General features: G+C 35.7%; 1 protein-coding gene across 1 annotated transcript in view; it reads right to left on the bottom strand.

The window, feature by feature from the left end:
• Positions 1-16,550, bottom strand: part of BZW2 (basic leucine zipper and W2 domains 2) — a 54,782-nt gene that overhangs the window by 15,011 nt on the left and 23,221 nt on the right. The window contains exons 3-6 of the mRNA XM_036894458.2: positions 12,166-12,342; positions 8,607-8,710; positions 5,662-5,727; positions 2,614-2,749 (exon numbers count right to left, since the gene is read on the bottom strand). Of these exons, the coding sequence (XP_036750353.1) occupies positions 2,614-2,749; positions 5,662-5,727; positions 8,607-8,710; positions 12,166-12,342 (483 nt within the window). The remainder of the gene's footprint in view (positions 1-2,613; positions 2,750-5,661; positions 5,728-8,606; positions 8,711-12,165; positions 12,343-16,550) is intronic.

Below are 16,550 nucleotides of genomic sequence, written 5' to 3'. Positions count from 1 at the left end.
TACTTTACAATTTTACTTTGTATAAAAAGCTTTTTAAAATTTCCATGAGTTAAGCTATAAAGGTATCAATGTTGTTTCCAGTTGAACTTTTTTCCTGGATATTTAAAAGTAGATTATCACAATAGCTATGTTAATCAAGAAACCAATCCATTACATATCCATATTCACATTAGAATTTATTTCCAAATAAAACAGATAACTAGTAGAACACTTCAAATTTGTAAACTAATGCTCCATTTACTTAATGAAAAGTTAAAGTGCAGTTGAAGTGTTAAACTGATTCTTTCTGAATTGAAGGCTTCACTATTTTAATTTTAATTTTGTCTATTTTACTTAACTTTGTACTGTTGGTCTAAGCAGCCTCTATTCCCCTTTCCTGTTTCCTAAGAGAATTCCCGTTTTGCTCAGATCAGGTGACTTCTCATTAGTCTAAGTCCTGGCACCACTGCAATGATTAGTTTAGAAACCCAAGCTGAAGCCCATCTACCCGTGGCATCCCCCTGGCAATTGCTACAGGCTGCAGCTGGTCACGTGGCCCGTGTCAGCCGTCAGATGAAGGCAAGATAATTATCCTACATGGAGAACATATCCCAAGCTCTTCAACTGAACCTGAACAAGGACGTGTGTGTCATACTGTAACAGCAGACATCTGCTAACGACTGGGGAAACCATTCCTGGAGTGAGGTCAGTGCTATGAATGGTAATGAGGGAAAATCAGGGAAAGTACCCCAGGACCTGAGTGATAATGCTACTCACCTTGAAGCCTAACCTACCTTTATACTTATTGTTACATAAGAAATAAATGTCCTTAAATGCCAATTTGAGTAACATCTTACAGTTTACTTACAGGAAAAGCATTCAATTGTACCATTTATACAAACAAACACCAACTTTGCCCCATTTTCTTCACTTAAGCAAAGGAACTAGAAAAACTAAAAGTTGGCTAAGACAATAAAACCTGTGATAGTCTGGAGAATTTTATGTTATAAATTTGCTGACATAGATTTTAAACACTATCAATATTTTATCAAGTCAATATAAAATTTAATATAAGTGTATGTAATTAAAAATACAAATAATAGTGTAATCTATATTGTAAGTGAGAAAAATAAAGTATGCTGGAACTACTAAAATCCAGGCTTAAACCTGTCACTTTGCATTAAAAGTGGTTCATAGCGGAAGATTTGGGAAATTTCTTTGTACTTAAGATTCTATGAGTAGAACGATCCCATACCTCTTGGCCATTTGTTGGGTGGGAGCTGGGAAAAAGGTGTAGTAATTTCTCAATCTTTTCCTATTTAGGAAGCAAGAGTTTAAGCCTCTAGTTTCTAAAATGATGGACTACAAGGAAAACCCATATGACACAGGCACTACGTCATTTCTGTAACAAATGTATTTTTCTTGTCCCTCCTCCCCTAACATTTTACTATAAGCATTTTCATACAGGAAAGTTGTACAGATTATACTGTGAACATTCATATACCTGCCATCTAGATTCTGTTAAAGTAACTAATGCTTCCTCTGTTTACATTTTACCTTATTTTTCTGAGTACAAAATGTCTCATAAATGTGTGCATCATCACAAATTCTCTTCAGGAAAACACTTTAAAATGTCCTAATATTAACAGCATACTAATAACAATCAGAGAATATGAATGGCCATAAATATGAGTTATTTTAAGCCAAGATTTACAGAGAATCTTTAAATAATATCACTTAACTCTTGATTTACTCTTTTCTCAGCTACAGGAAAACCCATCTCACTACAGGCATTAATGAGGCCAGGACTTCCGATTTGTAGGAGAAAAAAATTTAAATTCTAAGAAGAAACAGATGTTTTCACAAAAGCTCTCTTATTTTTAAGAAAAAACTCTTTGTTTTGTGTTGCATTATAACTTGAATATCATTATCCTCCTACAAAGAGCCCACTTTTGTTTCATTCTTTAACCAAGTGATTGTATATATGCCTATCAAACTCCTAATGCCTTAAAAATTAAAGCAAGACTCTAATGGCAGCCATTTAGACTTCTTTCTAAAACTCAAATAATGAACATCTTAAAAATGTGATAAAAGTGAACATCCTAACACATGATCTTGAGAAGAAACAGTTTGGGAGGATGGTCCTAACCAGGGAAATAGACAACAGTTTGAGGGGTATTTGGGAAGTTAAAGGGACATTTTCTATTGTTATACTAAATAGAGGTGGGTGTTCCCAGCTGGCATTTTGTGCCTGAGCACATAAATATGAAATGTCCCATAAAACAAGAAGAGTCCTGCACAGTGAAGCATTGTTCCAACAAAATATGCCAGTAGCATCTAACTTGAGAGAAATGGGTTGGGCCACATCGATTTCAGGGTAATTGATCTAGGCATTGAGTCTAACACCAAAAGTTCTATTTTATTTTTATTTTGTTCGTCTTTGAACAGGTGTGCATATTTTTCTCTGATTTCTTACAATAAACATGTATGAATCTTATTGTGAAGATACACACACAAACTTACATGGAGGGTGGGTAGATAGTAGAGGACACTAAGAACAGGTACTGGTATTTTTCTAACTCTCTTGGCTTTTCCTTTTACATCTGACAGGTGAGGAAACATGAGAGTGATTACCTTCTTTGACTAAGCTGTCTGTGAAGAGACTGGTGAGGATGGTGGCAGGAAGGGTGCCATTGCCCAGCAGGATCCCCGACAGCATTGCTAACTTTGTCTGCTCTGTTTCGGAAAAGGCTTTAAGGAAGAGGAGAAGCTGTGGGTCAAACAAAAAAAACCATGTCTATAAAGCAAAGGACTAAGGTAGGAAAATAAGCAGATTGTACATCCTTAGCTACATGATACACTATTGGTAGGTCAGATGCAAAGCATAGTTATTATTCATTGGAAACACATATGTATGTTCTATTATAAATTGGCTGTTTCTCTGAGTTTACAGCACATAATACTCTTTAAAACAAGGCTGTTGAGTGAGAAAGTGGTTTTCTAAATTCTTGATGCTCCTTTTAAAAGAACAAGATTCAAACTTGGGATTTCTGGGATCGCGCAGTTTTATCAGTCTTGGTGCTGAGGTAATGGAAGATCTGAGGTAAGACTAGTTCCCAATAGAGAAAACACCTCTGATTGAGTTGGAAAGAGCAATTTTGGAGGGGTAATTGAAAAAATAGCAACTCTGGAAAGGTTAAAGGGAAGTGAAAGCAAGTGGATTGGCTCCACTTCCCATTCTGATTTCTAAGAGTGGTCAGCCTTGAGGAATGTCCTCTTCCTTAGCCCTCCTCCATCGAGCACCCGACTATATTCCATGGCTACTTTCTGTTTCATCAGTCCGTAGGCGGGTTACTGAGATCCCTTGGGCTCAGTATCACCATGCAGGCACTGCTGACTTTTTCATTACTTGGCGCCACTGAAAAGTCGCTGGCATCAATGCAGGCTTAGTGCTTGAGTGCCAATGAAATTCCATGAGTTGTGTGCAGTAGTTAGGGCAGTATTCATCTACTATCCCCAACAGTTAAAGGATTATTACATTACAGGGGGCTCTGTGACTCTCCAAATATTTATATGGTGAGTAAGTGGCAGAACTGGAATCAAACCAGTCCATTTCACTCCCAATTTATGCCTATTAAAGTCTCAGTGAATTAAAACGAAGTCACCTTCTACGTTCACAAGACAAAAGGGAGTGGGGGATTGAGATCATCAATGATTAAAGCTCCTGGGAGCACCGGAAATGGGGTAGAGCAAAAACTGGCAAAATCATAGATACTTTATGTCCATGTGACCTTTTCCCTGTTTAGAAAAAATGAGTATGATTCAAGTGGATAATGATAAAATGGTTTCCACAATAAAATTTTAATACTACTTTCTAAGCACATTAACATACTCATATTCATTTACAAATGCTCAATTATAACAAAATGGTATAAAATTTATATAATTCTTTTAAATTAATATTTGCATTGCTCAATTATAGTAATCAACATTAAAACCAGATACTGCATGTTCTGCAGAACCATCCTTAAAAAATTGGATATATTGTGAAAAATCATTCTTCAAAGTACACTCACCACATGAATGAAAACAGTTAAGGAAGTTTTCAAGGTTCAAATAAGGTTAAGAGAAGAGAAGTCATGAGTGGTGTTATTAGACAAAGAGGTAAGATGTTTAATTTATGTGAACGTGTTTTTTAATTTTTTTCATCATATCTGTTCCTCTTTTAAATCAAGCATTTGTGATTTTCTAAGTACCTAGAAATATAAAGGAACACATTTTTTTCTGTTCAAATTTAAAAAATTCAATATGTTAGTACAAAATCTAACAAAGCAGAATAAAAAAAGTGAAAAATCTCTCTAATCCTACTTCCTTAGAATCAACATTAACACTTTGAGATATGTGTACTTTCAGATTTTTTAATGCAGTTACATGTGTCTACATATTCTACATGGATAATAGCTAAAATGCATTAGGTAGACACTTCTGAACACTTCAGTATTGATACCTACTAGAGCCTTGATTCTCATTTTACAGAAAAGTGAGCAGAGGCACAAAGAAAATTAACTTACCTAAGGTTAAACGACTACCAAATGGTTGCTCAGCACTTTGCTATTTCATTTAACAATTTATTGTGGACATTTTCCATAGTCAACTCATGAGGCTATGCCTCATTCTTTAAAAGACTGTAATATCTCATTGTAAGGATAGACTGTAGTTTATTTAATCAGTCTCCCACCAAAGCACATTTAGGTTATTTCTCAACACTGTGATGAACAGCTGTATTCATACAGTTATGTACCCATGCAGAAGGATCCTCATAAATAGGAAAGTTGAGTCATGGAGAATACAAATATTTAAAAAATGATTTTGCTGCCAAAATGTTCTTCATTATAGATGGAATCACTTTGTAAGTAGCAAAGTAGATGTTATGGTTCCTTTAAATCTGTGTATAACTTAGGCAGTTACCTAAAACTGGAAAAAACTACAAAACAACACACAAATCTGTAACAAGCCAATGTAGTGGCTGCTGTATATGCACACAGAAATGTTATTAATCAAAGATTACTGAAAGGAGGTCTTCTTTAATAAGGGGCTACTATTTATTTCATTTATATTTATTTCCCTACTTACTAGAGGCCAGTCACTATGTTAAGTAACTTCTATGTTCTCTCATTGATTCCCACAACAATCCTAAGGTATGTAATCTTATTGCAGCTATTTTATAGATAAGGAAAACCACTGAGATTTACAATCATACATTATCTCCAAAGATGTGCTTTTATCCCCTTTGCTGACCTGTATTTTCTAAAGTATTTTACTATTAGCTGCTGTGCTATGCTTTCACATGCTTCAACTAATTAAATCACCATATCTTGATTCTTCCCTTGACATTCTTATTTTTCTTACGTATTTGCAATCTCTAGTTTTTGCTTTAAGCTCTGCAAGGTCAGAGATCATATTCAATAAAACCATTCCTAGTTTATAGGAATGCTGTCCTATAGGAATAATGAAATTTAATATTTCACTAAATATAAATGAAAAGATCTAGGCTAATCCTATATTTCTTCCTATAGTTATTAGCTAATCTATCATATTCAGTCAATCATCAAACATGTGTAGGTAAAATTTTTATCCTTCTCCATTTCCTTAAACAGATAAGGCATTACATTTGAATCTTACCTTTTTCATTTCATCTTCAAATGCCTTTTCCAAATACTTATATCTCCTGATGAGTTTATTGAAGACCTAAACATAAAAAAGAACCATTCAATATTATGTAAATAACTTAAAAAGGCAATAGAAATTGATGCAGAAACTCACCATAACCACAACATGGATCTACAATAGTAAAAATGTGTAAACATGCTCAAACTGTGATATGAGAACTGTAAACATTTTGAAGGAGTTAGTATGACCTAGGGAAAAAAATAGGATCAAAATGCACATGCAGAATGAAACAAATTCATTGAAGAATACAGCAGGTGAGAAAACAAAATTAACTTGATGAAAATAAAATTAATATAATTTTAAAACTGAGAAGTTGAGATTGAAAATAAGTGAAATTAAGAGGGTCCATCCATATATCGCATGGATAGCAGATCTGATGGAGAGAGCAGAGTTCTGGGGGAAATTATGTGGACACAAACATGTCTTCAGCAGATGAGCAAAAACTGGTATGATTTAATGGCAATAAAGGATGAATGGGTCCCCATAATCCAGTCAGAACTCTCCAGCAGGATCTGTGACTGTGTCCGTGGGATTTCAGACTGTGTTCCCCCTAAAATTTACATGTTGAAGCCCTTACGTCTAATGTGACTACGTTTGGAGGTAAGGACTTTAGGAGGTGGTTAAACGAGGTCACAGAGGTATGGCCCTAACCTGAGAGGACTTGTAAGAACCCAGAGGAGAGATTGTGACTTGCTCTTGGACTTTCCAACCTCCCAAACTGTGAGAAATAAATTCCTGTTTAAGCCACCCAGTCTGTGGTATTTTGTTATGGCAGGAGAACAGACTAATACAATATGTTCTTATTTAAACAGCAATTTTATAAATATTGGTTATTTTTATAACTGCAGAAATGATTTCTGAATGTAATCTCTTTCTTTTACATCTACATGATATACTCTCATCTAATATGCTTATTCATTAATGTAATCGAGATGGAGTCCATGGCTAAGAATTCCCTTTACGGGGAAAGGGCAGGGAATTAATATGCCATAAGGAGAAAGAATACATTGTATTAAAATCCTACCAATTTAATTTCCAACTTATACTAGCACTCACACATTCCTTAACACAATTATTAACAGGAAAAAGCATTCTCCTTATCCAAGAATGATCATTCAAATCCCATGGTCAATGTCTACATATGAATATTACAAAAGTACTCATAAATTATCTAAGTCCACTTAGATGATTGCTGATTCCTCAAACTAATCTTCACTCAAATACCCTTTCTGTTTAATTTCTTTCTCTCCCTAACTACACCATTGGCCAAGTTTTCCTGTCAGTATATAAATTATAATAATTTTAAAATTCAGAATCAATAACATATCAGTGTCTTTCCTCAAATATATATATTCCATATAAAAAAATAAAATCACTCGTAAAAAGAAACTACTCCATTTAGATATAATGAAAAGGCAAGCTCTCCACATATCTATCTTTTTAGTTTATGGGAACAGTAGAGTACAGATTTTTCTTTCAGGCCTTCTTATCTTTCTTCTCCAGTGGAACTCAAATAGCAAATAATATACCTCATACTTGCATTAATTTAACCCTAATAAGCATCCTATGAGGGACAGAGGGCAGGTGTTAATTATTTGGCAGACCAGAGACTGCTGCTAAGTATCAGAAGAGAAACAGAATTCAGAAATTCTGATCCTTAATGAACTGTACTTATCTAATGTATAGAAAGGTGAGTGGCGATTTTAAAAGATGAGCTTTTGAACTGAGTATAAACTTGCTCAAGATGTTTGTGTTTATTCATATACAGAGTAAAAAGCGAAGTTTTATAGAGGACAGGTTAGAACTTGGCCCATTCAATCCCATGTGCTTAACCTTGGTCCATTTTCACTCACTCGGATGCCAATAATGCCAATGGGCCTTTTTCGTGTATATACTCAAATGTTTATAACAAGATGACTTGTTGACCCATGACTGTCCTCAGAGTTTAGTTGGGAAAACAACTGACTTTTAAAAAGTCAGTGACAGAATCAGAATAGGAACACACCAATTCTAAATTGGCTAGTTATGACACATATATGTTCATCTTTATAAGGTAACATCTACTAGGTTTTTCCATTTTACACTCCTGCCCCTTCTTGACCTTCCCTTTGGGGCCCAAAGACTTCTTATTTTTTTTTCTAAGTCATTTATCAAATGCAAAAGGCTGTCTTATGATTTTAATAAAAATTTCCCCAATTACTAGAGAGTCTGAACATGTCTTACTCTGATTTTTGGGAGAATTATTTTTCTCTTTGAAATGCCTATATGACTCTTCCCTAATAGGTTGCTTATCCTTATCTTATTAACTTACATCTTTTTAAAAATCTAATCTGAATATGAATCCTTTATAGGTTTTATGCATTTCAAATATCTTCTTGCCTCTCTTTTTATAGCTACACGATAGTCTAGTAATATGAATTACAAACTTTATTGGTACTCTGTTGGCTGGTGTTTATACTGTTTTCATCCTCTGATGTTAATTGTAAGAAACACTACGATACCCACTGGATGTGTGGCCTTGCCCACGGGCAAGCCTGCCAGCAGGACCAAGTCCCAGGAGCAGAACTGCCACAGGAGAGGAAATGTGTCATTTTAGTTCTGAAAGATAGTGCCAAACTGTTCTCCCTAAAGGCTGATCAATTTGTACTCTCGCCAGAAATTATTTGAGCATCTGAATTCCCACATTCTTACAGGTGAGGGGTAAAAAAAGCCTCTTACCTATGTGAAGTTTGAATGCCCACTGTCTTCTGAATGCAATTAAGTACCTTTCCCTATGTTGAAGAGCTACACATTCCCATTTAAAAAGCAGAGTGTAGAATTTCTGAACTTACTGTTTCCCTAAATCCTGTTCAAGTGTTTCCCTTCTAACACAATGATCTCTCAATGATAGGCTCTACCTGAGCATAGTTTCGGATGGTTTCATGATCTTCATTTGCTGAAAACACACAGTGGTTGGTCATCTTGGTCTTGTCGCCATCATCTATGCGTGTTCCTCCAGGGGCTGAAAAGAAAGGCAGTTACAGTAAGGACAATACTGACATGAGAAGAGCATTTGCAGAACAGACCAATTCCTCCACATCAAGGAAAACAGCAAAAGCAAATGTAAAAAATCTAAGAGTCACATAATATCTCAGAGAATGATGTGTATGTACAGATGCATACATGTATGTATTTGCTTGTTTCTAATATAACACAAACCCATTTTATATTATCACCATGGTGTATGAGACTGTTGTTTTACATCCTTGCCTTCCCTAAATTCACTGTAAGTCTGGTTCTTTCCAAGTATATTCTTAACCATGGAAGCTAAGCAGTAACATTTATTAAGTGAACTTAACTTGATTATTCTCAAAGCAGTTCCTGATGCTTCCCACACCAGGGCATGGTTCACTTTTCAGGCCTGATAATATTTTGTTGGACTCCAGTTCAACATTGAAACTGCCTGGACCTGGCTCTTCCAGTGGATCTTGTTGGTTTCTACTTTAGTAGGTATTAAAACTGTTCCCTCTTCCACTAACCCAGCTATCCATGCAGGCTTGAACAGTGTACATTCTGATGTGTTACCATTTGTATTTGATCAAGTGGCAGCTGCACTGGGTAGAGAAGACGGTATTTTATTCTCCCTCATCCTTTTCCCCCCATAGCCTATGCATATCATGGAATAAATGGGCCAGAACAAAAGAATGTTTTTTCTATGACTCAACTTTCCACATTCAAAGGCTCCCCCTATAAGTTTCAGTGATGGCCACTACAAACACTGGATGATTAGGAAAGCAGATCAGAACACTAGGTATTTTTGGTTTTTGATTCACTTCACTGTAATTAAGGTAGAAGGTTTGAACAAGCCCTATGAAATACATTAATCTAATTAAGTTAGATTAATATCTTTAATATGCTCAAATATTTGTAGAGCAAATACTTGTACCAGTAACTTTATGTAGGTAAGTATGTAACTGCCTTGATTTATCTTTAGGAGGGCTCCACACAGACAACTTTCTTCAGACTCCAGCATATGGTTTTATAAGTAATTTTTAGAAAAGTAAGCCCCTTCAGGAGTCTCTTTTCATGCAATTAATTTATGAACAAGATTTAACTAACTCTTCATAAAAATACAACCAACTGGAACAAAATTTTATTAATAAAATAATCTAAAAACTCTTGGCTAATGATTCCTATCAGATAGAAGCTACATAACTGAAAAATTTAATTTCAAAACTCTAGTCTAGAGGTAAGTTTTAAAATTTCACTCTTTTATAAAACAACATGTTACACTTTAATATTATTGCTACAGCTTGCATTGAGAATGTTTTCCCCTGATAATGGTTAACAAGTATTAATTGCAATACCTAAAATTTTTGGTGAGCCTACTGTTTTGCTCAAAGTAGAAGCAAAAAACGAGTACAATATTTCATACATCTACTCTTCAAAAGGTACAATTGAAAAACTGAGATGTTGATTGTTTCTAGAACAAGGGAAGAAAGTTAATTTGTTTGTGGGTGTAAGAAAATTTTTCCATACTTAATAGGTAAATGAAGTGCTTATATATAAAGAATGTGCCTGGCTGGCTTCATTTATTCTGTCACAGGTCTGACCTGGGTAGGCACCTGGGGTTACATTGCCTGTGCCCTTAAGGTGTGCCAAACATGTTGCCCTACCCTCTTCATGGGTGGCATGGATGGAGTGGAGTGAAGGAGCAAAATCTGGGCTGCAGATTCAAACAATAGATATGGTAAGGAAGCTTTGAAATAATCAATGCAAAGCATATAAATAATTTACACATACGTAGAGGGAGTAAGTATGGAAACCTAGGAGTCATGTAACAAGTGGCACCCAGAGAAGCAGGGGGAAGTCTAAATGGTCTCATGTAAGGGAAGAAAGTAAAATCCTTTGAGATTGACAGAAGGGTCAACAGTGTTGTCAGGAGCATATTAAGACCTGAAAAGGGTTCATATGACTAATGATTGAAGTCATGTATGACTTTGGAAGAACCAAAATTCACTTAAGACTATTCTTGCATGGAATTTACCAATGCATCAATAAAAGTATATCATAATTAATGAAGCACAAAAAGTCAATAATCACATCAAAAAATGTTTGACCTCACTATCAACTTAAAATTTTTAAATATTTATCACTTATGTAATTGACAAAGATTTTAAAAGCTGACAATACTGAGAGTACTTAACATTGTTATTGGTAAAAAGGAACACATGATTTTTGATAAAATATTAATTAGAATATTCCTTTTAAGGTTTGGTTTTCTGTCTCTCACACAGACAGGTAGATATAGATAGATCAAAAGAGGGGCCTGGCAAAAAATGGAGCCATGTACCAAAACAGATATAATTGCTTAGAGGGAGGAATTAAAGGGTGGCTCCACCTCCAAACAGAAGATTGTATACACCCTGTCTTAAAGCAGGTTAGCTTAAGCAGTGTTTCTCAATGAAAAGCACCAATAGCACATTAGGCCAGGCAATTTTTCATTCTGTTCAATATCTCTGCATAGCAAAGGAGTGGCATTACCTGGCCTCCACTCTCAAGTCTATGTAGCAACCAAAACACTTGCACATATTTGCAAATGTCCCCTAGGCAGCTGAAAATCACTGGCCTAAATGATCTAATCACATCTAGTGATTTATGGTTATCACTAGAACTAATTATAAAACTAAGTTCTAAGAAGAATTATGGAAGCAAAAATGTGGTTATGATACCTAATAAGCATTTAGTTCTGCATACCATGTTCTTTAAATAGTATTCTGATGCTTTCTTTCCTGGTGTCTCTGCTTTGTAAGATATAGTCCCTATTTTACTTTTTACCTATCTTTAATAATTTCCAAACTTCTTTCTTTAATCCTTTTATCTATATATTCACAATTATAAGAAAATTTTAAACACTGTATTTTAACTAAGTTTCTTAGATATTTTATTATCTGTGGATGAAATGGCATTTAACAAAACACTAGGTCTTTTTAAAAAATTTGTTGATAAAATCGCATTTCAGTGTACCAAAAAAAAGGGTGGCATTCAAAAGAAAAGATTCTATGGCATTTGGGGGTTAATAACATGTACTGCAAGGATCTAGATGACATATATGAAGTTATAATCCACTGCAGAAATTACTCCTCCTATGTCTGCTCCAGAAACATATAAGTATTTAGAGACATCCAGGAAAGTTGGCTTTTAGCTACAGGAAAGTTGGCTTTTAGCTACAGCAAAGTGGCTAACTGTGCTGTAATGTCAACAAAAATCCTCAATTCTGTGCCTCTCTTAATGAATAACCATTTCATAGCCATACTAATACCTTCCAAACTGTAATCTAGGTAAAAATTGTAGAGACTCCCATTTGTATCTTTCATCAATTCTTATAAATGTAAGCTTCTAAAGATTCTACCTTATAAGGAAATACTTCAATAGAATTGAAAGTACTACAAGAAGGTGCTATATTGCATGGTTTACCAAGCATGCTGCCAGCCACCAGGATATCGAAGAGTGTGTCTGCATAGCGACGATAATCTAATCTTGAGCCTGTAGAGTCCAGAAACTTGGCTACAGCTTCAAGGTCATCACCAGCTTCATTAAGTCCCTGGACAAGTGTATCCCTGAAGACTGTGGGTTCGAATTTCTCTTTTTCATCTAAAATCAATAAATAAATTGTAAAAATATTCATTTATATAGCATATTCCCAAACTCAATCATGCATTTCCTCTGTTCACTGTTCTTTATTTGTGAGACTATTTAAAGGTTGGTGGACAATTGAGTTTTTCTACTAGAAATCAAAACAGAAAACTTAAAAATATTTTCTTAGCTGAAAAAAATTAGTGAGAAGACAGATATATTTTTTGTATATATAGATACACTTTTGTAAAGCTCTTTTAACACCTGGCTTAATAGCAGGCAGATGAATTCCCATGTCTTCTGTATATAATCTGTTGTGATATCACACATCCTGTAGCTTTTGAAAACTCTGCTGTAAACTCATGACAAAATGTGTGAAAGGGGCAAATACTATCTTAGATTATTATGAAAACAGTTTTGACTTTGCAGAACCCCTGAAAGGGCTTCAGAGGATTTAGCAATAGATATTATGTAGCTTTTCTATCCACAGCTGACTCTAGAGAGACTTCTTGTCCAGGCCAGTGTAGAGCCAGATCTTGAACAAAGGATCATATACTTGAAAAGAGGTGAAGGTGTTAATCTCAATAAAAGAGGGGAAAAAAGGACTGGGTTAAAGGTAAAGGATCTGAGATTCAATTCAAAGGACTTCACCCATTTTCCCCTTATGGAAAATGAATCTGGATGTGGGTAAAGGGGCAAACGATGAACCCAAAACTTCAAAACAAAAAAATTCCTATCATCAATATCTTTAGAGAGGTAAGTGGACATTACAACTGTAAAAAATAAGGAGGAAAGGAGTAAGAAGAAAAAGAGGAAGAGAGGGTTATGAAAAAAAGATTTCATGAATTAAAAAAAAGTTCTTGGAAATGAAAAACACAATACAAAAAGTTAAGATCTCAATGGAAGAGTTGAAAGAAAAAGCTGAGATATATCTCTTAAAACTAGAAAATAAGTGTCAAAGACTTAGAAAATGGGGGCAAAAGATAAAAGGCAGACCAGTCAAATGCCCAAATAAAAAGTATAATAATAAGACAATTAAAAGAAGAAGGGAAAGGATGTTACCTAAAAATTTCAAGAAAGTTTTGCAAAATAGGAGGATAAGAGTTTCTCAGTAAAGGGCTGTCTGGGCACCCAGAGCCAGGATTCAAAGTGGACCTACAGCAAGGTACATTCATTATCGGCAAGTGGCAGAATGGGGAATAAAGTAACCGTCTGAAGTTCCTGGGACAAAAAGCCAAATCACATATAAAGTATCAAAACAGAAAGACACTGACTTGTGGAACAGAAATATAAAAAACTGGAAGAAATTTCTTCAAAATTCTGAGGGAAAATGATTTCCAAACTAGAATTCTGGTAGTAAACTATCAATCAAGTGTTAAGAGCAAAATGAATACATTTTGAGACATTCAAGGTCTCCAAAAACATTTCTGACATGCATTTAAAAAAATTAAAGCTATTGTGTATTCTATTGTATGTACCTCAATAAAAAAACATTAAAAATGTTATTCACATCTAAAAAAAGAACCTATTGAAGCAGATGCTCCACCAAAATGAAAGAAGAACTTACTCAGTCATAAGACCTCAGAGAAAAAGAGAAAAAGTATGAGATAGGCAACAGTACTCTTCAGGATATAGCAAGGAAAGGACATTTCAAACATTTCAAGGTGACAGCTATACGGCTGGCCTAGGGAGCACGGAGACTGGGAGACAGTTTTTCAAGATTATGATGTGACATGATATGATATATGATAAGAATTCCTCCAGTGTTATCATTGTGAGAATTCCTAACATGTTTATATTGAGATTTGTTTACATAACAAAGGGAATGGTTAGGGTTGACTAGTTTTAAGGCACAGAAAACCAGGCAAAAGAAAAAAAGACAAACCATGAAACTTATTAATAACCCAATAATCAAATGACATTTAAAAAAGAAAAAGTAATCAAATAACAGTTCAGGTGTGAACAGCATCTACAAAGTCACAAGAAAATAACCTGAGAGAGCATTCTAGCTAAAATCATGATATAATGGAAGGATTGAGAAGGGTAAGAGGTCTGCAGGTGGGTGGGGGCAGTGAGAGGTAATCATCTTCTACAGTCGCAAGTGCAGCTGTAACACCTCCAGCAGAAAAATCAAGAAATGGCCACATCAGAATGCCTCGTGGCTACATGAATATACTAAAAGCTGCCGTTAAAAACAGACAGAGCTCCTCTGGGGAGCAGACTTGCTGTTACTGTATCATGTCTCACTGAACTATTTATTCTACTGTTGAAACCATGTGCATGCATTAAGTCTGATACAATTAAAAACAACATTTAAAAACCGGACAGCACCAAACTGGTTTGTATAGACTATGCATCGTGGGCTGCTAGAAGGCATGAGTCATAAGGGTTAACACTCCAGCATCGGAACCTGAGAATGGCATTCCCAGGACCAGAGTGATGCGGCATAAGACACCATAAAGAAAGAAGATTAACTTGAACACTATTCGCCATGAGCAAGAGCTAAAAGCCCTTCTGAAGCCATAAGCAAAACATTATGCAGCCAAGAACATGCAAACGTTGACTGCAGAAAAAACAGAATGAAGGTCTTGTTGTGTATAGGGGAAGAAAGAGGACAGGACCTCTGCTGGGCAGGAAAATAGACATGAGCGGGGTGGGAAGAGAACAAGGTCAGTAACGCCCTCTAGAAAGGGCTCAGTTAACCAGTTCAAACCAGAAAGCCAGAAAAGCCTCAGAGTTAGAGTTAATCAGTTAAAGCTCAAAAGGTCAACAGCAACTTGGCCTTGAATGTTTGGGTATTCCCTAGATAAAGAGAAGTATCTGAGCACAGCCCATGTCTTCACTGTGTCAATTAGATCATTGTAAAATTTACTCTAGCCTGCTAAAAGGCCCACCTATAAACAGCATCATAAAGACAGGGAGATACCACCTTAAAGTCAAAATTGCATTTTGAAAAAATCCAGGAGTTTTAAGAAGATTCTTAACATATTCTTTAGCAGCAAACAACAAACAAATAACTCTGCCCATCTTGGAGGAAGGGCAGACAGTCTTGACTGACATGTTCCCAAACCAGGAAGCTGCTATGCTGGGAGGGGACCAAAGCAGTAAATTTCTTGTATTAGCTAATTTTGCAGAATTACCTAGAAGACTGATAAGAAACTCAATGTCTCATCAAAGATACCTGGGACCACTAAACAAGTCCACACCCCTAGCCCTTTGTCACATTCCTGAAAAATCCTTAAAAGAGGGAACCCCCAACCTTTCAGGGCGCTCCTCTCTCTGGGGTCGCCCACACTTTCGAAGTGTGTAACTAACTTTTTCTCAACCTTTCAGGGCCCTCCTCTCTCTCTGAGGTCTCCTGCACTTTCTAAGTAACTTTAAATAAAACTTTTACTCTGCTTCACTACTGTGTTTCTGCTCTTCAATTCTTTGTTGCATGGGGACAAGAACTGAGGAAAATACACAACACCTCTCTTCCAACACCTCTACAGGAGCTGGAGGAGGGGGAATGTGCCTCTGTGCAGGAGAAACTCTGGCACTCAAAGGAAACGTCACCCTCTGCTTAGCCAAAGGGAACTCGCCTTCCCCTGGGGAAGAAGTTTTCTTTCCTATAATATGAGAACACCAGAAGTAAAGACCACAGCTATTTATTAAGTCTTGTGACCAGCTCCCCAAATCAGTTGAGGCCATCCCCACGATGGCACTAACAACATGTATGTATGTTGACTCAGGTGGAAGAACAGACTTTGAAGATTTCAAAATTATAAATTCAAGGCATTGGAAAATATAAGTTGGTAAATAAGGTAAAAACCCAGACTATGCTAAGCATTCATGCAAAAGACTTTGTTTTGAATCTAAAAGACGACTTAAAAACTTATGTTTATTTAAAGGCTTTCATCCTCTGGCTATACTTTCCTGAGAGATTTGCCAAGGAAAAGGAAAGTAAAAGGAGGAAGACAGCTTATCATGGCCAAGAATATTTCAACAGTGAGCAATATTATGCTAGGTCAAAATGATCACTTATAGCCTCAGAATCTTAAAACATCTTGACGGCATGATAGGATTAACAATTCTTTTGCAGGCTGAAAACCTGCTGTCTGCTAAGGTAAAGTGTGCATACAGACAAATACAAAATTTCCCTACAAGAAAATGTCAAGAATACTGATGGAACTTGGGAAATAAGCCAACGTTTTACCCAAAGTTCTTTTTCATCTGAAACAACACTG

Source organism: Manis pentadactyla, chromosome 7, assembly GCF_030020395.1.
Source record: "Manis pentadactyla isolate mManPen7 chromosome 7, mManPen7.hap1, whole genome shotgun sequence".
Taxonomy (NCBI): Eukaryota; Metazoa; Chordata; class Mammalia; order Pholidota; family Manidae; genus Manis; species Manis pentadactyla.
The sequence above is the reverse complement of the archived record's forward strand: the minus strand, read 5'-3'. Positions and strand labels throughout refer to the sequence as shown.